Source organism: Hipposideros armiger, unplaced genomic scaffold (assembly GCF_001890085.2).
Source record: "Hipposideros armiger isolate ML-2016 unplaced genomic scaffold, ASM189008v1 scaffold_36, whole genome shotgun sequence".
Classification (NCBI taxonomy): domain Eukaryota; kingdom Metazoa; phylum Chordata; class Mammalia; order Chiroptera; family Hipposideridae; genus Hipposideros; species Hipposideros armiger.
In genome coordinates, this window is record NW_017731386.1 from 5,473,186 (window position 1) to 5,498,975 (window position 25,790).

The following is a 25,790-nucleotide window of genomic DNA, read 5'->3' on the forward strand; positions in this document are numbered from 1 at the left end:
TTTTCTTCTGCAAATAGACATTCATTTTAATTTTGTATTCCTTTCCTTAAAGATGATTTTTAAACTGCATAAGCTTCATGGCCACAAAGCCTGGATCTGCCACTGAGAACAACCAATTCAAAGCAGCATACTTTAAAAAAAAGAAAAAAAAATCCTAAGAAAAGCAAGATTCCCCCCAAAATGGTTGATGCAATGTAGGTTGAAAATTAATCTGACCAAGAAAATATTCAGGAACAAAATTTTAAAGGACTCCAACATCAATAATGAAAGGTTTATCAGAGCTAGTCCACAAAGGAAGCCCAGGCAGAGAAGTGCCCTGTTTGCCCTCCTTTAGGATTGCGGACCTAATCCGCACTAGTTCTCAGTCTCTTGAAGTAGCAAAATCTGCACTTACCCGATGCTGCCACCAGGTGGCAGACGTGGCTTATTCAATTATTTTGCCGCACTGTGCAAAACACAAAATGTCTTGTTTAATTCTGTTTTATGAGGTAAGTATTGTGGTTTTCCTCATTTTTCAGGTGATGTTTAGAGATTTTCAATAACTTGCTCATATAGGGTGATTTTTGCCATAATTGTAATTTGGGGATTTGCAAGTTAATTCTGTCAGCACAAGACGGGAATTGGGGAAAGGCAGGCTAGGAAATGTCTGCCAGCTTTCCTTCTGCTTCCAGTTTGTGTCCTGAACTGTCCCCAAACTACAAATGCATGCAGCAGAGTATAGCATGTCTTTGAAACATTCTGTATCACCCCTATTTATTAGTCTGTCTTTCCCCTCTTGGTGTCATCCTTATGGTAAAATCTTGGAATGCACGTGCTGTTTCTTTCATTTCTGCAGCGCTAAAACCTGTTCAGCACATATTAAATGGAAAGCAAATGAATAGACATCTTTAAAGAGGAGGAAGGAAACACCACCTGCCCTTCCCCATCCCACAAGGCTGAGGAAGGATGAGGTTGAGTCTCAATGGGAAAAAGTCAGCACCACTTCATAGGAGTCTTAGCACGCGAAACAGAACCTCTCCCATGGCTGCAATAACCATGAAGGGAGCACCCAGAAAGACATATTGATATTGCCTGGTACTTGGGACTTGTAAAAATACAACACACACACACACAATTTCACTTTCAGTGACTCTGAGATTTGGTGTTAGAATTAAATTCAAAGAACATGACATTGCCCTTGATTTTCATATTGTTTTAGAAGCATTTGGACTAAACTTGAGGAGGTACGAACCAAGGAAGGGACACAGAATCATAAATGCTCAAGGAGTCTGAATATGAAACCACCTAATGGAATACACAAAATTGATTGTTAGCTGAAACCTCATATGAGAAATATTTAAATTAGACCTTAGAGGCAATTTACATTTAAAATCAATTAATTTTAAAAACAGGGCCAGCTTTAATAAAATCAGTCAACAAATTTTATTGAACACCTATTACATGCTATTGGGTTGTTGGAAAAGTCATGACGTATTTTTTCTATGTTTTTCAAAGGTCATTTATTTATATAAAGAACGAAGATCAATCAATGACATATTGCCTGTTTTGTTCGATAATCTTTTGCCGTCTTTCAGTGAGCTTCATAATTCCTCGTTCATAGAAGGACCTGTCTTTATTGGCGAAAAACTGAACAAGGTGCTGATTTACAGACTCATCTGAATTGAACATTATACCACGCAAGGAGTTTTGAAGAGAGCGAAACAAGTGGAAGTCTGACGGTGCAAGGTCAGGTGAGTATTGTAGGTGTGGCAACACATCCCATCCAAGCTCCAATAATTTTTGACAGGTGATCAAACTTGTGTGTGGTCTCGCGTTGTCTCAATGGAACACAACTCCTTTACAAGTAACAAGCTCTGGACATTTCTGGATAATGGATTCGTTCAAACTGTCCAATTGACAACAGTACACATTTAAATTGATTGTTTGGTTCCTTGGTAGATGCTCGAAAAACATGACACCTTTAAAATTCCACCACACTGAGAGCATAGCCTTCCTCTGATGAATGTCTGCTTTCCATGTCATTTGAGGCAAATCATCACGTCAGGACCAAGACAATTTGCACACCACATTGTTGTAAACAATCCACTTCTCATCACCAGTTATCAGTCGCCTCAAAAAAGGATTGTCTTCCTCACGTTTAATAAGCATATTGCAGATGTTTAAAAGCACCGTCAAATGAATTTGTTTGAATTGATGCGGAACCCAAATATCGAGCTTGCTTAAGTATCCCAGCTTCTTCAGGTGGTCATGAATACTTGAATGATGGATGTTCAATGTTTCTGCAATCTCTCATGTTGTATAACGTGGGTTTGCCTCAATTAATGCCTTTCTTTTGTCATCATCAACCTCAGTGGGCCTCCCTGACCGAGGAGCATCGTTTAGATCAAAATCACCAGCACAGAATTTCATGAACCATCGTTGGCACTGACGTTCTTGTAGAGCAATTGTCACCGTAACTTCATGCAACTTTTCACAAGCTTGACGCGCTTTTTCCCTTTTATGGAAGAAAAACAGTAAAATATGGCAAAAATGCAGTTTGGTCTTTCATCTTCAACTTGTTGTAAAATCTCCAAAACTCAACCAAATCGCTCAATTGTTTTTTAGAATGAAGCTAGAACTGTCAGCTGTCAAATGACACAGTAATAACATAGAAGCGAATGACTATAGTACTTCCAAAAATGAATTAGTGCCATCTGTCGCAAACATGCGTCATGAGTTTTCCGACAACCCAATAATACTGGGGATACTCTGGTAAGCCAAACAGACACAGGACCTTACAATCTGGAAGAGACAGATCAATATTAAATCAAAAATGATAAGAAATTAACTAAATAATTGTGCTATAAAGTATTTGCAGTCAAATGTCTGAAGTCAGTGCCAAAAGTATCGACTGCAAAAAGTGACATGGGTGTTGGACTGGCCAAGTGGCTCAGTTGGTTAAGAGTTGGCTTAAAAGTGCGAGCTCTGAGCAACAGGGCCGCTGGTTTGATTCCCACATGGGCCAGTGACGCTGCACCCGAGCTGAGCTGTCACTGAGCTGCCAACAGGTGGCAGGATGGCTCAGCTGGTGTAACAACAAGATTGCCTGTTCGATGGTGGGCTATGCCCACCCATAACTAAGACTGAACTCGGCACCTTTCCTGAGCTGCTGCCCGGATGTCTCAGTGGATAGAGGGTGCGCTCTTAACAACAAGGCTGTCGGGCTCGACTCCCACATGGGATGGTGGCTACGCCCACCTGCAACTAAGATTGAACACAGCACCTTGAGCTTAGAGTCCACGAGCTGCTGACGGGAAGCCAGGTGGCGACTGGTGCCCTCCACAATGAAGATTGAAGAACAACAACTTGGCTGGTCCCCTTCCCCAATTCTGCAACACTGTTCCCCTCCCCCAATTAGCCAATAAAATCTTTTTTTTTAAGTGATATGAGTGTGGACAAGAACAAAATAAGTTGCCCTTTGTGCCTGAAAATATGTTGATGACATAGATGATCAAATTGTTATAGAACATGTTTTCTTACTTGGTCCCCAGCATACTTAATAGGATGCAAATTCTTGGAAAATGCTACAGCGTGCCTGCCATCTGGGAACAGTTTCCTCCTGCATGAAACTGGCCAAAAAGGGCCATCACCTGAGTGCATTGTTCTCAAGTCAGTTAGCTGACCAGGACAGGCCCATATACACGCTGCAGCGGTGCTGGGTCTTGGAAGAGGCCGAATTATTATTTTTTTATTATACATATTGGTTTATTATTGCTTCCATAATTATGAAAAAATATTAATAATAGGGAAAACTGCATAGATATATAACTCCATATTACCTTTGCAATATTTCTATAAATCTAAAATTGTACTAAAAGTTTGCTTAAAAAAAAACAAAAAATGACTAAAAATAGTTTCTCAGTTTCCAGTTGGTTTAAAATGTTATCAATGTATGTTTTCCTAAAAGATTCCTTTTCCTTATTTTTCCAACTTTCAATATTTATTTAAGCTCTCTGAAATGTAATTCATACGGTAACCAATGTGCTGTCATATTTTGAATAGTTTCAACGTCATTATCAATTCAGAATCAATTAGTTCTTTTAAGTTAAAATTGTTGATATGTGGGTTTTTCATGTGTATAACATGAGATTTTACACTACTTCTTCCAAGTTATTGGATTTAAAAGTATTTTTGAAAATGTACTAATTTTTATGAGTCTGTTAGATTCCAAACATAGTCAATAGGGATTGTTGTAAGAGAAGCTGAAAACATACGATGCTAATGTATGATGACGCTGTGGAGCGATTTTGATTCAGTAACAAATGGCATTCATAAAATATGCATGTTAATGACAGCGTTAAATTTATGGAAGAGGCCGAATTTTTAATCAACAGTTTGAAATAAGAAAACTCCCACCTAACCTCATTTGCCTCCTCTTTCGCTGACCTCAGGAAGGAACCACTGGGTCAGAGGCCACTTATTACACTTAATTCTGCAAATCAAAGGACAGTATAAGCACACGGTTCTACCTCAGCAACCCTGGAGGAGATGCACGCATCATGTTTCAAATCTCAAAGTGCTGGAAACAATACAAAGTCTTACAAATATGATAATGAAACAAATCAACTCCTAATCCCCAGGCTCTGATTAGATCAGACATGGAGGCTGCGAGCACTAAACAACTGGGCACTAAACAATGACGCACTAAACAACTGGGCAGCAGAGAGACACGTGACACTAGCTTTAGGAAGATGCTGTGGGGAGTGGTTTCGGGGTTTCAGGAAGAGAAGCATTTGGACTCATGCACAATCCAGGCGGGAGGTGCTGGAGGACTGGCCAAACGACCTGGGGTTCTCACGTGGGCTGCGTGCTTCAGCAGGACTTCAGCCGAGTGGATTCGGGGGTGTATGAGCTCACTCTAAGTTGCTCCAGACAACAGGGCTAGACCCATGGCTGGAAACACATGGAGGCAGATTCAAGTTCAATACATGGAGGAACCTCAGAGCAACTCAATGGGATTGGGTAACTTCACTAGGGAACGACCTTTCCATCACGGGACATATTGAACTGGAGGCTGAAAGAGTGCCGGTCAGAGGTGACATCAACGGGATCCCGCAACCTTCCACGTTCCTCATACCTGGGCTTTGGAAGCTCATGGGTGGATGGACCAACACTGCCCGACAAGCTTGTGGAGGGGAGCACAGCCGCTCACATGACACCAGCCTCAGTGAGTGTGTCTGCAGGCTCATGAGCAGTCCTCAGTGCATCAGCTCCAAGGGGGAGAGAAATGGTGGGCAGGGCTAGGAGACAAGAGGAAGCGGGCTGCTGGCCTGGGCCTTTGCTCAACACATAAACACCCCAGTCGAACCTCTCTGAAGGAACATGGCCACCAGTCACACTCGGGGCGGCCTGAGCATAAACCCACCTCCGCCTTGCATATGAGGGGAGAGGGCACTTCTCACTCCTTCAAGATCAGGCTACCTTCCTCGGTGCAAAGGGACTGAGGAGCACCTACAGATGCTTTCTATAGACAAAGTGAACAGCGTGGGGAAAGGGCAAGACAGAATATTCCCAGTAAGCTTCATTAAAAATCTCATCTAGGGCCGGCCGAGTGGCGCGATGGTTAAGAGCTGGCTTGGGACGTCAGAGGACCTGGGTTCGGATCCCACATATGAGGGCCAGTGACACGGCCCTCTACAGCTAAGATGCTGAACAACAGCTCAACTTGGAGCTGGGCTGTTGTGAGTCGGCGACGGCCTAAGCTGCAGCCCCTGTGGCAGTGGGTTGCCATGAGCTACCATGTGTAGCCAGCAGCCGCAGTGAGCGGCCGTCCAGAAGCCAGTGACTGATCTGCCTCGCCCCGGAAGAGCACAATGATGGTGCCAACTTGGGCCAGTGAAGCAACGTCCTCCACAACTAGATTGAAGAACAAAACGACAGCAACTTGCCTGTTCCCCTTTCCCCAATTCCCCAGCACTGCTCCCATCCCCTCAATTCCCCAATAAAAATCTTTAAAGAAATAAAAAAATAAATCTCATCTAATTAAAACGATCAGACTTTCAAATACATGTGGAAGTCTTCCCGGGCATGGGTGCAGCATTCACATGGAATTTGCCTCGTGGGAAGCACAGGGGCCTGGGAACTGCCCTCCTGAGCAGGGCCAGGGCACACAGGGAGAGTGAGGAACTAGAGGAAGAAGGAAGCTGGTGAGAGCCTCCTCCACCTCCCAGAGGAAAAGAATTATCCTTGTTCAAAAGACTAAGTTCTACTGAACCCCATGCTGATCTTAATAAGAGGCGAGATCATTGTAAAAGAGAAATTTTAATTTATGCTGATAAAAAAAAATCTTAGGAGAGAACATCCTGAGGGTTCTGGGAAGCAGGTAAGTCATGGCCGTCTGCATTTTCTTTCAACACAGGGAGCACCTGAGATCCTACAGACAGGAAATGTGGAGAAGATAAATCCAAAGATACATGCATCAGGTACACGCCAAAGTTCACCTGTGAACAAAACAGCAACAGCAGCAAGAAGCTGGATTATTTCAGCAGTGGAAATACTTTGTAAACAATAATGTTCAACTAAAATCAAGTCACATCTTTCAAGACATGTACTGGGACTTGATGTGTCCTGTCACTTAGTAGCATGTAGTGGGAAACAAGGAGAATCCTCAATGGGACTCAAGAGTCCAATTCCAAGGTCTCCTTTCCCAAGAGTCACCCCATGCCTCTTTATCGCAGGACTCATTCTTTTGTCTCCTTCCTGTCTACCCTGAGCTTCACGCAGGAGGGCTTTCTTTCAGCTCTGGGCCTCTGACCACTGCCAGGCTGATTTTCATTCTGTTCCCTGACGTAAAAGTCATCTGGTAAAAATAATGGCAAAATCCTGCATTTTCCTTGAGAACATGTGATGCCAGTTAAGTTCTCCAAATTCTCCAGAATAAAGATGGAAGGCCCAAAATGAAGAGATGAGGAAGTCTACTCAAGGTTTGCCATCAATGCCAGCAAGCCAGGAAGACCTTCGAAGTATGTGACGTGCTCCCAGGGCTGTGCATTCCTGTGATAACATCAGATGGCCATCCTCATGTTCCAGGCTCCAGGCTGGGGGCTGAGGTCAAGTGAATTCCTTCAGATTTGGGCACATGTGGGTGAAGAGTACACAGGAGCTCTCTGTACTACCTTTGTAATTTTTTTGTAAATCTAAAATTATTCCACAATTTTAAAAAATTAAAGATGTGTGCACATGAGAATTATAGCGATGCTGAGAAATACTACTTTGACGCACCATATATTTGTGCCCACCCATTCCCTCTCCTAGCAACCTGCATGGGACAGGCTCAAGATCCCCATGGCCCCAGGTGACACAGCTTGCCTCAGCGAAGCAGGCAGACATGTTGGTACAAGGGCAACACCTCTGCACACCATATCTATCCAGTATCTATAGGGAGATTGTATCAATCAAATACTGTAAAACATAACCCTGGTTTTGGAGAAACACAGGAAAATGCAGAACACTTTACCATGAGTTCACCTGCCCATTTATTATTGGCGAGATTAAATATTTGCACTGTTTCAATAAATTTTCAAGAATTGTTCCATGCAGCCTAGCTGCCTACTCGGCTTCCTGGAATTCTTTGCAAACATAAAGTCCTAACAGAAAGTGCGAGCCCGGAAATATATCTTCCTAAAGAATCAACCTGTTAGAAACTTAGCTTTAGTGTTGTGGAATCTACAACAATAACTTTTAGTCATTTTAACCCTCAAGAAGGTGATTTACAGGGTTAATAGAGTAAAATTTATTGAATCTTTCTATGCAGCTACTCTATTCACCATAAAGCATTTTACTCTTCATGAGATCTCTGCAGTGAGGAAAATAATGATTGAAACAATAGAATTACTTTACTTATTTACTTATTTCTCATTTATACTCCAAAGCTCTTCCACAAGATTTGTGAGCATCAAAAATACACGTAATAAGAGCCCCCGGAAAAGTGAAGATATGGATGAAACGGAAAATAAGATGGCGCCACAGATGAAATTAGAAGCTTAATGGTAGCCCATCAGCCTCTGAATGTTCTCCTGCTTCTAAAAATTACTCAGCACTATTAGGGATAGAGTTCTGGGGTATGTAACATACCAGGATCTTAAAACGGGGTGTCGTATTTTGCAATCATGCTTACCTTTCTCTCTCGACTCTCAGAAAGCTTTTGGAAGACATCTTGGTTTCGTTGCCCAGTTTTCTGGTCAATGCAAATCATCTGGCATCTGTGACAAGGCCCCAAAACCTGGGAGGTGAGAAGGTAAAAGGTAGTGTTGCCATGAAAGTGACCAGACCCTCCCACTCTGCAGGGAGGAATCCAGGTCCCGGAGGATTGGTTGTAAAAGGCCGACTCCCAGCCAATTTCAGACTTACACGGAAATGCTCAGTATTCTAACTGTTAAGGAGCCAGAAAGTGGCACCTCGTCACAGTGCCACTGGGGAATTATCTGTATTTATCAGCTAAAAGGAGGCTGCTGCAGGGCTTTGCAGAGAAAGAAAAGAGTGGCTGTGAATCTCAGATGGTTATCGGGGAACGTTGAGGAATCCCAGGAAAAAAACTGATTGGAGGACAAACTGGGAGAATATGAAGTCCCACAGACCTGGCACCGAGTCGCTGTGAGAAAGTCATCAGAAGGAACCTTAGTGTGTCCACGTCCTTTGACCCAACAATTTCACTACTAGGGAATTAACCCAAGAAAAGGATAAGAAGTACAAGCACAGATTCATATACAAGGGTAATTCTCACATTATTTACAATAAGGAAAATCTGAAACATCAAAGAGAGAAGAATGGTGAAGCCAACCACACTACATCGGTGTGATGCAGGTCTTAAAAACAACCTATAGGGCCGGCCGAGTGGCGCGATGGTTAAGAACTCGCTTGGGATGCCAGAGGGCCCCGGTTCGGATCCCACATATGAGGGCCAGTGACACTGCCCTCTACAGCTAAGATGCTGAACAACAGCTCAACCTGGAGCTGGGCTGCCATGAGTCGCCGGCGACGGCATAGGCTGCAGTCCCTGTGGCAGTGGGTTGCCATGGGCTACCGTATGTAGCCAGCAGCCAGCGTGAGCGGCCAGCAGCCGCAGTGAGCGGCCGTCCAGAAGCTGGCGACTGATCTGCCTCGCCAGAGAAGAGCGCAATGATGGTGCCAACTTGGGCCAGTGAAGCAACATCCTCCACAACTAGATTGAAGAACAAAACGACAGCAACTAGTCTGTTCCCCTTCCCCCAATTCCCCCAGCACTGTTCCCATCCCCCCAATTCCCCAATAAAAATCTTTTAAAAAAATAAAAAAATAAAATAAATAAAAATAAAATAAAAACAACCTATAAAGGGTTTTAAATAAAATGGGAAATATTTTTATTTTTATAACTGAAATAAGCAGGAAACAAAATTACATGTGTATTCGTGTGTGTGTGTGTGTGTGTGTGTGTGTGTGTGTACTGGGGGTGCCAAAAAAATGTATACAAATGACTTGCATTCATCTTTTATTATCAGTATATATTGAGTATTACACTTTTAATACAGTTTTTTTCCTTTCTTAAAATGTGTATACATTTTTTGGCATCCTCTCTCTATATATATATACACACACACATGTACACATACCACATAAAACACAGTACACAGCTTCTTAACAGGGTCATATTTCTATTCTGGATGGTCTACCACGAGCATGAATTACTTTAATAGGGGGACAACCCCTTACAAACATTAACATAAAAAAAAAGAAAGTGCAGCTCAGCAGTGACAAAATAATTGTTTTACTGCACAAGCAAAAGGTGCAAAGGCACTTGATTTTCTCATAACCGTTTTCTCCTCTGCTCACTCATGAGCAAACACAAAGTGAGCACTGAAATTAGAAATACTCAGCAAAATCTAGATGTGTCTTAGCCTCTTCCTATCACTCGCATTCTACCTGGTAGGCATTAAGGCTGTGGCAATATAACCTCACTGTGATACCAAAGTCAAGATTCCAGGCCTCATAAGCAGCTGGCATGCCATAAAGGAGCTCTGCCTGGTACTCGCCTTGGGACGCTCAGCAGACCCGTGACCTCTGCAGGCCTCATTTTCCCATCTAGTTCCTTAGCTGGATTTGATAGAAGTCCCAGTACTATTTCAGAGAAGCCAAGCCCAGGCCTGGCACTCAGTCATGCTCAAAAGTGGAAACTATATCATCATTATGATGCATGACAATACCCAAGACAGTCAGTTTATACAACTGGCTAATAACACTACTACTGTCAAAGTAATAACACTATTATTGTCAAAGTAATTTCATGCCCCACTGCAGAACTGGGCATGTTCTGTGCAGATGACCCACCCTTCTCTCCCCAGCTATTCCTTACCTTTCCTGTCCATTCATTCCCTCAACAATTATCGAGCACTGACTCTGGGCCAGGGTTGTTCTAAGCCCTAGCGGTACAACGGGGAGCAAAACAGACTTGGTCCCCGTCGTTGTATGCTCTGAAGGAGTAAGCCGGTGCTGTGCACAGCATGACGATGTGATGGGTCAGGAACATCCTTTCCAAGGAGGTGGCATCTGAACTGAGACCCTGAAGTCACTGCTGAAAGAATGCACCAAGCAAAAGGGACAGCAAGGGCCAAGGAACTGAGGCAGGAAGTTTGGCTTGTTTAGGGAATGGAGAGAAAGTTGCTATGACAAGCGAGGGAGAGGGAAGATGACCTCTGAGAGGTTGGAGAGTTCCAAGAAGCCGGTTAGCTAGCAGAGACTGGCAGGGTCAGGTCTGGGGGTGGTTGGGGGTGGCCATATCTGCCCAGAGCTTGGGGAGAGAGGGCATCCAGGTGGCTTTGACTCTGACTGCAAGCTCCTCCCAGCTGACAGCCGGACAAAAGTCAGAGCCCTGGGAGAAGGTGCAGCAGCCTTGGGCACTGAAGTAGTCCTAGGCATCTACTAGGCATCTGAGTCATCCTCCACAAGCTCCAGATAGCGGAAAGGTCTAACAAGTTTCAGCAAGATAAACTCATAGATATGAACATTCCCAGACAATAGAGTCTAAGCCTAGACATGATGACAAGGTGGAGGCAGCACTGAGCGGTTGATCACCTGGACAGGGCACATTCTCTCTTTCTCACGTGAAACTGACTGCTGCCACCCTCATGGGGAATAAAGAATGGATCCTTCCCCGGGCATCTCAGAATGCAGACATCACATACCCTCCTGCTGAGGTTTAGAGGGTAAGAGTCAAACCAGGAGGGATTCCCACCTGCCACCATCCTGGCCTACCCTCAGAGAAAGATAACAGAATTTCACAGAACTCACCTGGAAATGCAAGGAACCAACTGAAATCCCATCCCATTTCTCTTCTTCAAAAGCACTAGTTCCACTGGTAATAATATTGGCACGGAAACGCGAGATGAGATCTTTCATGGGGAGTACTTCTTCCTTTCCGTTCTCATCACTGTTGAAGACATACCAAAAAGGGAAGGGGTGGGGATGGCACTGCTGTAAAAATTCAATGTTTCTACCATTCGATGCCTGACTTCATCTACTGTACTCTGGCCTGAGGCCTGGATGATAAGAATAAGCTCATACCACGAGTTCAAGGCCAAATGGTACCCATCTGTTAGACAGACCTCAGTGGTCTCCCCTGGGATATGATCCCATGTCCATGAAGAGGCCCACAAGAGGTAGTATGATGGATGAGTCGATTTTAGTTTAAGAGATGAAGAATTTTGTAAACCAGATGAACAGAGGTCTAGTGAATGAACTTCTGAGAAAATACCAAAGCTACAAAGTGAGTCAGGATGAGGCGTTTAAAGCATGTCAACAAGCTTAATTACCAAGGACCGAAAAAGTATCCAGGGCTCACACATTTTTAGATATTAAAACATCATAAAGCAATATAGAGTATACGTGGGGAGGGGGTTGAAATTTTCTTCCTAACTTCCATCCTGTTTAGAATTTTAACTAGCATATACAATTTTTGTAATTCTTGTTTCAAGTTTTTGTTTACTGCCATGAGGTCACATAAAATGGCTCTCTGCACCTCCATGCACCCCCTCCCCCAAGGGAAAAAAGCACTTGAAAAAGTATCTGAAAACTTCAACAAAAGAGCACACTCTATGATCCCATCATATTAAGTTCAAAAACAGGTGGAACTGTCTATGTTCACCATAGACAGTCAGAACAGTGTGACTCTCAGTGGGGCTGACTAGGGGCTGGGGTAGAGTGAGGTTTCTGGGATCCTGGAAATGTTCTCTAATGATAGGGGTGGTGGTTATATGGGTATATACCTCTGTCAAAGTTCACTGAGCTATGGACTGGAGATTTGTGCATTTCGTTGTACTTCAATAAAATTTTTTTTTAATTATTTTAAGTTGAGGGGGGAAGTCCTTGAGCATGACTGGAATATTCCCTGGAGACAGAACTGAAAGGCTCTGGGGGCAGGTAAGGGGTCCACAGCTGCATTCCAGCTCCCTTCCCGACAGTGAATGGGGTGAGAAAAGCCAGGAGCAGGATGACAAAGCCTCGCTTTGCCACCATGTGCTACTCCCATAATCTATGAGGAACTACAGTGTCCTCATCTGAAATGAGAGGGTTAGCACTTCCCAGTCCTAAAATATTTGGATTGTGGATTTACCCTCAAGGTTATAAACCCTCCCTCTGTACTTTGTAAAAGGGAAGTTTTTATGTCCAAAGGCTTTTGTGGTCAGCATGTACTCAATGATAGCAGCCATCAAATTCAAAAATAGAACACAGGGATACAAAAACCAGGACCCCTGGGGACCATCACCATGTGATCGTCATGGGGATATTCCTCTTACCTTTGCCTATCTTACCTGTCCTGCCTACCCCCTGCTTGTCAGCCCTGCACTAATCCAACTGGTAGGAAATGTGGTACTGTCTTGGTAGGAAATGTGGTACTCTGTTGGTAGGAAATGTGGTACCCTCTTGGTAGGAACCAAGGTTGCAGCAAGCTTATCTCCACCTCCTATTTTTCCACATCAAGAATCCCAGAAAACCGCACACCTGCTCTCTCCAGGGCTCTGGGAGCCTGAAGAGGAGGGTCACTTGGTGCTGAGAAAACTCAGAGAATGCCCAGGGACTAGGCAAGTGTGTCACACTCCTGCTTCCAAGGAGGACAGGCTGGGTCAGGGCAAGGGAACTCAGTCGCATGTTTTTGCCAGACTGTAAACAGGTATTACTGCAGGCAGCCCACCTTTGTCGTTTTTATTAAGCTATATGTGTGCCTGCTTGCTAATGTGCACACACATGCATAGGACCATGTGGCACGTGACAGTCACAGGTATGTGCACACCCCACCCTGGCCTGCGGACTAGGTGAGCAGTTCAGCTCTCACATAACAGTGGGGGTTATTTTTTGCCCTAATTGTCTGATTACCTTGGGACTTCAATTTCTTCTAAGGAACAATGACGGAGATTGGACCAACCAAGACCCATTCTAGAGCTGACCTATTTCTAATACTGTCAGAGCAGGCAGAGGTGCTTGTTCTGTCTGATGATGCGAACAAATAATACCCACAATTACAACTTTAAAAGCTTTCATAACCACTCTTCATTCAAAATGACTGTGGAAGTAGGGCAAGGCTCCTAGGGGACAGGGGACAGTGGGAGGGTGGGCAATGAAATTGGGTCAAGTTGATAGCAATTTCATTAAAGTAAATGTTTAGAAATGGAATGATTAAAAAATGAGAGTTGGGGTTACCCACTAAGCATCTTGAGGGTATCAAGAAGAACACTGGAGGATAAAAGAGAACCCTCAAAAAAGATTAATGGGAACTTGCCTAAAGGGCTTTGTGACTTCTCTGGGCCTCAGTCTCTCAATGAAGGGCGTCTGGACTTCATGACTCTAGGATCTTTTCTCCCCAGGTAGGTGCCAGGCTCACTTGCAAGGGAAAGTGGTTATGCCTGTGTGCTCTTCTGTGGGTAGAGAGTAAATAGTAAAGGGATCTTACCTAGCATTTAATTGCTGATGAAGTTCCAAAAGACTGGATCTGTTTACCAGCAGATACTGGGCCTCATTTACCAGAGAAAGAGTGGCCGTTGTACCAGAAGATTGACCTAAAAGTGATGGAGTATTTAAAATAAGTTTCTAGATATGGAAACAACCTAAGTGGTTCATTGATGGATGAACAGATAAAGATGTGTTACATATATATATATATATATATATATATATATATATATATATATATATATATATATATATATATATATATAAATGGAACATTACTCAGTCACAGAAAAGAAGGAAATCTTGCCATTAGTGACAACATGGATGGAACTTGAGGGCATTTTGTCAACTGAAATAAGTCAGATAAAGACAAATACCATATGATCTCACTTATATGTGGAATTTAAGAAACAAAAACAATCTCACAGATACAGAGAAAAGATTGGTGGTTGCCAGAGGCAAGGGGTGGGGAGTGGGAAAAATGTGTGAAGGGGGTCAAAAGGCACAAACCCCCAGTTATAAAATCAATTAGTCACGGACGTAATGTACAGCATGGTGACTGTAGTTAATAATAACATATTGCACATTTGAAAGTTGCTAGAAGAGTAAATTTTAAAAGTTCTCATTATAAGAAAAACATTTTTGTAATGATATATGGTAATGGATGTTAACTAGACTTATTGTGGTAATCATTTCATAATATATGCAAATATCAAATCATTATGTTGTACACCTGAAACTAATACAATCCTATATGTCAATTATGCCTCAATAAACAATTTTCAAAAAGTTTAAATTTTTTTAATTAAAAAAATAAAATAAGAGTTGCTTTCTTGGAATGCAAATGAATCATGTTCTGTTGACTCACCTTTCTAAATAGTAAAGACTATTTCCACAGGGGGAAAAAAAATGGTGCCCTGGAAATAATAAAAAAATGTTCTATGCATGACTCAAACGTCTCAGAAACAGAAAGAAAATGAACTCCTAGAATACCCTGTTAATAATCTGGAGGGAAAAATGCTGGAATGAAATTGTTCCAACAAAGAAAATTTGGAGGCAACATTTAGAAGAGGAGAGATGAGACAGTAGGATGGGGCCAGGGGCCCTTCCCAAGATGGCAGGAAAGAGAGGCCTTGATGAGGACCACAGGCCCAGGAAGGTCTTTTGAATCTAGTTAGGGAAGAGCTGGTGTGGCCCTTAGGCAAGTGTGAGATATTGACCTTAGAAATAAATAATATAAGTTTTAAAACTACTGAAAGAAAAGAGAGTGAAAGAAAATATCAAATGTGGCCAGAACTGCTGGCAGCCTGTCACCCAGGCTTTATCTCTCACGTGTTGGGCAGACCTCAGTGTCTTATCCAAGATGGCGATAAAAAGGGTTGGCTGGGCCAACGCCTAGTAAGCTGTCTCCAGACCATGTCTGAGGACCCCAGAGCACATGAGAATGGACACTTCTAAGAGAATCACTTTCCAGACCCTCTCCTGCCAAATGTCTTCACTGCTAAAATGATTTTGTCAGAGAAGGGGGGCAATCCATTCCCACAAAAGATCATTCTCCCACTTCACAGAGGAAAGGCCACCCCTCTCCTTTGGCACATTGCCCTCGGGGCTAAAAATCTCCAGGATGGAAAACAAAAGCCCCATTCAAAACTCTGGGGTCTGTGCTGAGAAAATAAGTCTCTAAAGCTGGGGGCGAATGATCCTCCTGTAGGTCAGATGGGTTCCAATTCTTTGCTCTCCACAAAACTGCCACACCTAATTAAGCTGTCAAGTGACAGATAAAGTCATCCTAACGTTAGAGCCCTGGGTCTCAGAAGAAAGGTGTGAGTGGCAGTGTGTTAACCAGATTCCTTTCATCCCCAGCCCTGTATTGACTGAAATAAGGTTTTTCAGAAGAGAACCAACTTAGCACGAGCAATTCTGGTCATAGATGGCAGTTACTCATGAATATGAGAATTAATGGCAGGGAGTCTAGCAATCTCAATAAAAGATTCATTTTCAACAATGTTTTCTCTTTATGTTTAACAACAATCTTTTAAAACTTATACTTTTATTTTGATCAACTGTGTACTATTAAAAATTATAAGAACTCAAACTAGAAGAAATTTCGTAACACTTAGACTCTTATGATCACAGTAAACTTTAAAAATGTTTATACATTTGAATTTATATAAATTTGAATTAGTTACACCCTATAAATATAATAGGGTGATCAAGGAAAGATTTCCAAACATAAACCACATAACACTGAGCTAAAATTCTGTCAAGAAAGTGGAAGGGAAACACAGGTTGAAGAAGTAACAGGGAAAAAAAATAAAATTTCTGACCATTAATAGACAGTTTGTTCATACATTTTTAATGAATGTTCATGGGAATCAAATTGCTATGGTATTGAGATTCCACTGGCTAATGTTTAAAGGGTGATATAGGAGTTTTAATTTAAAATGACTATATTTACAATATGCTGGAAATCTCATCCTTTGCAACTATTTAAACTATTTTTTAAAATTTATATGACAATATAAAAATGTATGAGGAGGTACTATAGCACTAAAAAAATTCATCTAAGGTATACCAACACAAAAATGTACAAAGACCAGCAGAGGCCTCTCCTCCAAAAAATGGCATCCTTGAAGTGAAGCATTAATATTCACAAGCTGACACTCCCTGGTCCTGTGTCATACAGGCGACAGACTTCTCTCTATGCCCACTTTTGCCTCCCCCAGGCCCACACGTCCCACTAGGACAGTCACGGCCATTCCTGCCTGGCCCCTTGGTTTCCCTCCTTCCCCTCTCTGATGCAGCCTCCATGCCACGCCAGGTGAGTCCTTCTAACACAAGCAGTGTCACAAAGCTCCCCAGCTTAGACTTCTTCAATGAATGTCCCCAACCACTAAACAGTACTTGCTGACTCCTCAGCAGCGCATGTATCTCTTCTCCCCAGCTCTGCCCCATCACTCCCCTACCCATATCCAACCCCCCTAAACCCTTCTCTGAGCCCACGAAATGCCAAGCCCTGCCACGCTGCTCCCAAGTAACTGTCTCGCCTCCCTCTGCCTGGAAAGAAAACTCCTACGCTCCTGTTAAGAGGAAGCTCCAAACTCACATAGTGACTCAAATTGTTTAACATCTCATGACATGAAAAATTGTGAAAACTTGTAAAAGTCTAAGCAGATTACATCTCTGACTCCTCTCTCTTCCCTGAAGCCCTCCGTGACTCACCCCAGGTGAGGAGGATGCCTCCCCGACACCCATGCCTTTTCCACAGACCTTTAGCACATCCCTTATGCTGTAATGTCACTGTCTGCTGGTGAGGCGTTGCCTCTAAACAGAGATCCTGAAGGACCATGATCATTGCTTAATCTCAGCCAGCCTTCTGAGGACCCAGCTGAGCCCCCGAGAGACGAAAGGCGCTGTGAATGATTGGAACTTATTCGAGCACATCATTCATAAGGGTAGCACAGGTCCTGACAAATCCCACTCCTTGCATGTCTCTCCTCATGGAAACGCCCATTTCTTGCTCCCCTTTCATCATGTCTCTGAGCTAATCCATGCCCAAACACCACCAGCTCACCTCCTCGATACAATGAGTGTAAGTTTATTCCCCTTCCCCATCACATAGCGACTCAAATTCTTTAACACCTCGTGACATGAAAAATTGTTAAAACTTGAAAAAGTCTAAGTGGATTGCATCCTTTGACTCCTCTCTCTATCATAAATTTTCAGGGATTCACAGGTACAGCTGCGTGGGTCCCAAGACCCCCCTTAGTGGTCCCCATATAGTCAAAATGCTATTTGGATTTACAAGCCAGTCTCTCTTGAGAGGTCATCTCTAGGCCAGGTCATCCCTGCACAAACCAGTAAGGTAGCAATGACCCGTGCCTTCATTCATCTAGTATTTACTGAGCAACTACTATGTGCCAGGTGCTGTTCTAAGCACTGGGGATGCAACACAAACAAAGCAGACAAAAATCCCTGCCCTCACAGAGCTTATGATCTTGTAGAGGGAAGGCAGGGCATACGCAGAATAACTAAGTAAAAATGCATGACCTATAGGATATGAAAAGTGCCACAGAGAAAAAGAAAACAGGAAAGGGAGCTGGGGAGGTGCAGGGAGGGGCTCTGGTTTGAAGGAGGGCCATCAGGCAAGGCTTCCGTGGGAAGACAGCACTTGAGCAGACACCTGAAAATGATCTCTCCTTCCCCTATGGCACTGTTCACTTACAAAGCACTTCCTTCTCTGCTGTTGCATTTCATCCTGAAAACACCTTATGGCAGAAAAATTGTCAAAACTTTTGAAAGTCTAAGTAGTTGAAGTCTACAGGAGTTGAGGCATCATGAGGCTCAAGATTTTCCAAGGTCTCACAGCTATTTGGAGATACAGCCAAGACAAGAAACTCAGGACATAGCAAGCTACCAAAGATTTTATTTAACAAAACGAAACTGTGCTTCTAAACATGCATGGCTGAGGCCTGCAGAGGCCAAGCAGCCAGCTGGACACCCATCTCAGCCTCTCGGGGTTCTCCTGGGGACCACTCATGGGTCCTGCTGACCTAGCGCCACCAAGGCACCTTTCTGATGAAGGCTGACCACCCCATTTTCTGTACATGAGCAAGTTGCCCTGTAATCCCACTTCATGGGCTGATTGTGATGTGTGAAAAGGTAAGCCCGAGTTCTGGTCCTCTAAGAACCAATCTGAAATGTGATACCTTTGCTGTGTTTCTTCGCGTTTCTTTGAAAGTTTGAACTTTGTTTGATCAAATGACATGGACGGCCCAAAAACTTGGACAACCAGCTTGAAATTTTTTCTCCACAATCATAAGTATTTACCCTGACAAAAAAAAAAAGAGAGAGAATGGTGAATGTAACATAGTATTTCTTTAAGTAATAATCTAAATGGCAAAAAATTAGATATACAATATATGATATATGATGTTATGTATCATATGGTATCATATGGTATCATATGATATATAACATATCATATATCATATCATATCATCCCCAGACAGAAAGAAGCTTAAAAGTGACAGGTGTGCTTAGGAAGCTGCAGGAAAATTTCCAAGACACAGAAGACCTGGGATCTGGGGCTTGTGCAAAGCTTTCAGATCACATAAAAGCTTTCGAAGCTCCTCTTGAAAGACCTTGCTTATATTAATGATAGCCACTAAGAACCACAAACCTTGGAATTATAGACTTTCCAGAGCATTATTTTGCTTTAGGAAGCCCTGGAACCCAGACCCGTGGCTTGGTTTTTCACAATGGAACCTGACTGTAATATGTTCTCTCTCAGCCAAATCATATGGACTGATGTGTTTGGTTTGTGGAAAGAACACTATGCCTATAAATTCCCAATATAAGTACATTTATTGATCTGGTTTTTTTTTTAATCTGCAATCTTCTATAATTTTTAATAGAATTTTAAATTAAAAAAAAAGTTTTAATCTGCACATCACCAGAATTTATAATGCAAAATTGTTAATACCTTACACTGGGATTATAAGATAGAATTTAAAACCTACCTTACTCTTAATTTTTACTGGGAAAAATAGTTGCCTTTCTTTGTCAGAAAGGAAAATGAAGAATGAAAGCTCACTTTGTAGCACATTCTCTCTGGCACTTTGAGAGACTGCACCAAACTCCATTGTCATATTAGTAAGTACTCATGGTTCTGAGCATAAGAAACCTAACCTCTAGCTACCTAAAAAGCTTTATTAATCAGAATATGGGATCTCTCTCAGAGGAAGCTAAATGAAATATACAACCAGGGACAAGCCGGGTAAGTGACTGCAGGTATTCCTAAATGGCTATATTTTTCTTTATGAGAAGATGTGTAGTGACATGCAAAAATGTTTACCCAAAATTCATTGCTCTAATTTGATGTGCTACAATGAATGTGTATTGCCACAAGTACGGGCAGAAGGACGCATAGTGTGCTCCACTCTGGGCCTCGTGGATGACCCAGTGCCCATGATGCTCTGTTATGATGGAGTGTGTAGCCCTTCATCACCCCAGCGAGACCCAGGGGCCCGAACAACTTGAGCCCAGTTTAAATGTCACTTTAGTATTTAACATATCATTTCAAGATTTACGTGTTAGTAATGAGACCGTGCAGAAGAAAATGTAATCCAATTCCAGGCTATGCAGTATCACCATCCACTGAGCACAAACATACTCGCTAATAATAATAAGCTTATTGTGTTAACTAAAAGGCAATTAGCATTTTCAGAGCTTCTACTGAATATAAATCCTTAGTGAACTGTTACTGTTAACTATTTTAGTATTTAGGGGGTAAATTTGTTGGGGTATTAGATGGGCTGGTTCCCGCAATCAGAAAATTCATATCCCACATGTTTTGGGGTTCAGATTATATTTAGATAAAAAAAGATGTAGGCATTTGATATATTCAATAAATAGATTTATAAACATTCACAATCAAGACATAAAATGGAAATGCTATTACATTCAACCTCACTTTCTACATTTCCTAGAATTTAACAGATAATTTATGGTATAATTTATCAATAACCTACAACTGTATGGAATATAATTTATCAGTTATCACCCAAAAACTATACGACCTGAAGGTCTTCAGAATACCCCCTTCACCCTCAGCCTCAACAACCAATCCATCAGCTAGTTCATGTGAGTCTACCTCCAAAATATATATCTGACCCCCATCTGATTTTCTCCCTGACCCTGGCCCAAGCCTCCATCTCAAGTCTCCTCTGTGTTACTCATACAGGTGCTCATTTGGTCACCCCACTTGCACCCTGACATCCTTCCAACTATTCTACACCCAGCAACCAGTCTTCAAAATGGAAATCAGGGAGCCGGCTGAATGGCTCAGCTGGTTAAGAGTTAGCTTAAAAGCATGAGCTCTGAGCAACAGGACTGCTGGTTTGATTCCCACATGGGCCAGTGACTCTGCACCCAAGCTGATCTGCTACTGAGCTGCCAACAGGTGGCAGGATGGCTCAGCTGGTGAGAGCATGTGCTCCTAACAACACGACTGCCTGTTCAATGGTGGGCTGCGCCTGCCCGCAACTAAGATTGAACTCGGCACCTTGAGCTGAGCTGCCACCCGAATTGCTCAGTTGATAGAGTGTGCGCGCTTAAGAACAACGCTGCTGGTTTGACTCCCGCATGGGATGGTGGCTACACCCACCCGCAACTAAGATTGTAACACAGCAACCTGAGCTTATAGGCCACCAGCTGCCGATGGGCAGCCAGATGGCGACTGGTGCCCTCCACAACTAAGATTGAAGAACACAACTTGGCTGGTCCCCCTCCCCAATTCCCCAACACTGTTTCCCTCCCCCAACTCCCTAATTTAAAAAAAAATGGGAATCAGGTCCATTCCCTCACCACTCCACTGTGGCCACCCCACCTGAGCTCCACCATGCCTCCTCCAAACTGTTGCCCACTTCACCCCCACACCACAGTGTGCCAGGCTCTGTAGGAAGAAACACAGACTGAGTCCTGCTCTCTCAAGTCAGCATTCTGGCATTGTAGTGGGAGACACTGAAGAGAAAGGCTGGGGAAATAAATGTGGAAGAGAAGAATATAACAACACAAGCAGAGAGGGAGGGGCTGATATCTGTGGGAGGTCAGGTGACCCCACTGAGAATGGGGCTTTTCAGCAGAGATCCAATGAAAGTGAGGCTGACAGAGGTGAGGAAGTGAGCCCTGTAGAGGTATAAACAGGGCAACAGCATTCCAAGCGGAGGGAACAGCAAGTGCAGAGTCCTGAGGAGGGAGTGTGCTTGGGAGGTTGAAGAATAAATAGCAAGGTGCCAGTGGAGTGAGCAAGTGGGGAGCAGCAGCAGGCTGGAGGGGGGGCACAGCAGAGGACTGTTCCCCCTCAGTGTCTCCCTGCAGATGCACCTGAGATTTTCACCTGTTGCCCAGTCTTACCTGTCTGCACAGACCTTGCTTTGGCAAATCGGAGCCTGCTCACCATTCTCAAGAGGCACCTCTATGGGCTCCATCCCTGATGAGCAAAGGTTAGAAACAAATTTATCATCATGCAAAAATAACAACTATGTAAGTAAAAACCCATTATCGTTCAATATACAAGAACGGTAGTGACCCCGGAAATTGGTTGAATCAAGTAAGTGGCTGGGTCTTGGAAATCAGTTTGTTACACAGAGACTCTTCAGCATGATCAGTACAACAATGTGTGCACTGAGCAGCTTTCTTTTGGGAGACCCTCAACTGAGGAAGTCCCGTCCATAGTCCCTGGAACACTATAAATTCTTTTGAAAGTTTTAACTACCTCTGGATGACTCCAAATCCCAAGGTCATTGTTCTCTAATGTCCCTAAAATCCTTTAGAAATAAACAGGCAAGTATGAAGGCTCATTCTATAAAGATATCAGCATATTCTCAGTAGCCCCTAGCAGTCAGCATCAAATTGGATTCCTGCACCAATCATTCTCTCTAAAAATGGGGTTGGGAAGCTATTCTTTTTTTTTAATTGTTATACATACATCATACATATAAAGGAATATATACCATATGCATATAGCAATTTAAAAATAATAATGAACACTCACATACTCACTACTCAGCTAAAGTGGTATTCATTCTTTAGATAAAATTAGAGTGAAAAATGTGGATCAAAGTAAAAGAAAGAGCCAATGCCATTAAGGAGTGAAAGACCTTCCATAATGGCTAGAACTGCTGAGGCCCTCTGCCGCTCAGCACTCCCTCTCGTCCTTCGTGAGTCATTCAAAATGTAGGGAAAGGGCACGAAGCCAAGACACCTGAGTAGGATTTGTGGCGGCCCCTACTTTGTGGTGAATAAAAGTAGGACCTCTTCCTGTGTGGTCCACCTGCGTCCTCCAGCCCTCTCCAAGTTGCTGCCAGTCACGCTGCCCGGCAGCATGACCTAGCCTGTCCCTCAGGTTATGCACATCTGTATCCTTGCTCATCCCGGTCCTGCTTCACATAGCACAGCAAACTGATACGTGCTCTCATACCCACAAGCTTCCGACCATGCTTGCCACCCAGGCGCGTGCCCCACACACAGGCTATTCACCACCACAAAGGCAAGAGCAGTGACAATCTGTGTAGCAGATATTCCATGAACTGTGTCTGGGCTTGTCTACATCATACACGCACACAGCCAGTTCTACACTTTTGTCCCTATGTGGGGAAGGCCAGAAGAGAAATCAATCCAGAATGCTCCAGAAGGTTGGAGAAGGAAGGTGCTGTGCTGAGTGATTATAGATGCTGCCATGTCAAAAGGGTGTGCATGCACCCACAGGGGAGAGAAGTTAAGTGAGCTTGGAACGTTGGTTATGAGGAAGTAATCACGGTGCAGGGGAACAGCATGTAGGAAAGTGCCAGAGCATAAACGCACACTTGGGGAGTCAGCAGGACATCTGTGCTCAGCCTCTTCCTACCCTTATCTGAGACTACATAAATCACTCTGCATTGTCACAGAAAATCATCAACATGGCCCTCAGATGGCTTACAAAGATTATCACAGGCCTCTTGTTAAGCCAGCAAAATCTGGGGTCCCAACACGCATTGAACTCAAGGGGCCCCCAACAAAGTGCATGGAGACTGAGTTTATTCCATATGTACTGTCCCTGTGCTCAGCTCAGAGATATAGAGAAATAAAAGAGCCTGGTCTTGGGTGACCTGTTAGCTCAGTTGGTTACAGCGTGGTGCCAGTAACACCAAGGTTGCCGGTTCGATCCCCATATGGGCCACTGTGAGCTGTGCCCTCCTTTAAAAAAGAGTCAGCTATGCCATTGTAGCATGAAAGCCATATGTAACCAATGACCATGGCTGTTCCCCAATAAAAAATTTAAAAAAAAAAAAAAAGAGCCTGACCTCTGGACTCAAGATACCTAAAATCTGAGCGTGACAAGTCCCACACATAAAACCATTATAATGCTTTATTTTATTGCTTATTATTTAGCATAATGCTTTATTTTATTGTGTATTATTTAGTTTGTCCTGCCATACATTGCCAAAGGATGATCCTACTCCATCCATAATGCTGGAAGCCCCTACAAGTGAGCAGAATATCTGATACATATGGAAGACACCACACCATCTCAAAAAGTGCTCTTCACTTTGAGTAAACGGTGTTTGAGTATTTTTTTCTCTCATTTTGGAATGAACCCTACTTAGCTATGATATATATCTGTATGCTTCAGGGAATAGAAAGTGGGGTAATCCACTCAGCTCTTTTCAGATGTTAATATCCTGGGTACCTGAACCTGAACAAGAAAAGTACAATAAAAGAAGTTGATACATCAATCTCACTAATGAAAATAGTTACAAAGCTAGTAAACAAAATATCATCAAATCAAATATATCAAAAAATCATTGCGAACTAGTGTTTTCTTTCCCCTAAGAGTGCAAGGATAGCTCAATCCTAGACAATCTACTAATAAAAGACATCACACTAATAGAATATAGAAGAAAAATATGAAAACCAACAGATGCAGAAAAAGCATTCAGTAAGAATTGACTATTAGTCATAAAACTTTTGGCTAAATAAGAAAAGAGCTACTTTAGCCTGATAAATCAATCACATACCCACAGTAAACATCATTCTTATTTTTGAGACGTTAGAAGCATTCTATTCAAATCAGTACTAAAGAAGGACATCTTCCATCACAGCTCCAACATTATACGAGAAGGCCTAGCCAATAAAGAAAGAAAAATTAGAAAGGAAGATAAACTATCATTGTTAGAAGATGATATGCCTATTTACATAGAACATGCGAGAAAAATCTTCAGACCAACTAATAAAACTAACAGGAACTCAGAAGAAGTGCTGGGTATAACATTGATAAACAAAAATCAGTAGTGTTTCTATGTGGTATTAATAACCTATTAAAACATTTAACAGAAAAAAACAGTATTCAATATGCTCCAATTAGCTATTATATAACCAAAAATGTGAAAAATTTTCTGGAAAATGTTATTAAAATTTTGAAGTAATTAAAGAAGTCTTAAATGAAGATACTATTTACATGTAAAAGACTCAATATTACATGACATAAATTCTCAGGAAGTGAATATATGATATTACAATCAAAATATGATTACAAATATATAATTGTAGACTATGTGAATTTGCAATCAAAATCCCAACTGGACACACCAATGAAAATACAGAGATTGTCTCAATGAATTTTTAAAAAAGCATGAGCCAACTATATGCTGGATACAAGCCACTCACTTAGAATATAATGATATAGGCAGATTAAAAGTAAAATGGAGCTATGGAGAAGATGAAAAGACAACATACAAAATGGGAGAAAATATTTGAAAATCATAGATCTGAACAGGGACTTGTATCCAGACTATATACATAAAGAACTCTTACAACCCAATAATTCAAAAATAAATAAGCAAAGAATTTGAATAGAAATTTTTTCTGAAGAAAATATACAAATGGCCAATAAACACACGAAAAGAATGTCAACATCATTATCGTTAGGAAAATGCAAATGAAAGTCACTTGAGGTACCACTACACACCCACTAGGATGGCTATTAAAATACAATAACAGAAAATGGCAAGTGTTGAAGATGGTGTGGAGAAATTGGGACCTTATACATTGCTTGGTAGAAATGTAAATGGTGATGCAGCCACTTTGGAAATGTGAAAAATAGAATTCCCACATGACCGGGCAACTCCACTCCTAGGTACCGTATTTTGCCATGTATATTGCACACCTATGTTTTTGGCCCAAACTTTCAAGAAAAAAAATCTTTTGTTTCAATTTTTTAATTCAAATTTTTATTTGTTTATATTTAGGTACTTGTTTTTTGTATTACAAAGGAGTTTTAGCATTTATTTTTT

General features: G+C 42.3%; 1 protein-coding gene across 2 annotated transcripts in view; it reads right to left on the reverse strand.

The window, feature by feature from the left end:
* Window positions 1-6,292: 6,292 nt before the first annotated feature.
* Window positions 6,293-25,790, reverse strand: part of MOCOS (molybdenum cofactor sulfurase) — a 48,734-nt gene continuing 29,236 nt past the window's right edge. Inside the window, exons 10-15 of one of the 2 annotated variants that reach the window (XM_019637901.1) lie at window positions 21,874-21,949; window positions 18,666-18,787; window positions 13,958-14,063; window positions 11,302-11,440; window positions 8,156-8,260; window positions 6,293-6,479 (exon numbers count right to left, since the gene is read on the reverse strand). In XM_019637901.1, coding sequence (XP_019493446.1) covers window positions 6,327-6,479; window positions 8,156-8,260; window positions 11,302-11,440; window positions 13,958-14,063; window positions 18,666-18,787; window positions 21,874-21,949 — 701 coding nt within the window. In that variant the 3' untranslated portion in view covers window positions 6,293-6,326. Of the gene's footprint in view, window positions 6,480-8,155; window positions 8,261-11,301; window positions 11,441-13,957; window positions 14,064-18,665; window positions 18,788-21,873; window positions 21,950-25,790 lie in introns of those variants that run through there. The other variant, XM_019637902.1, reaches the window with a different exon arrangement.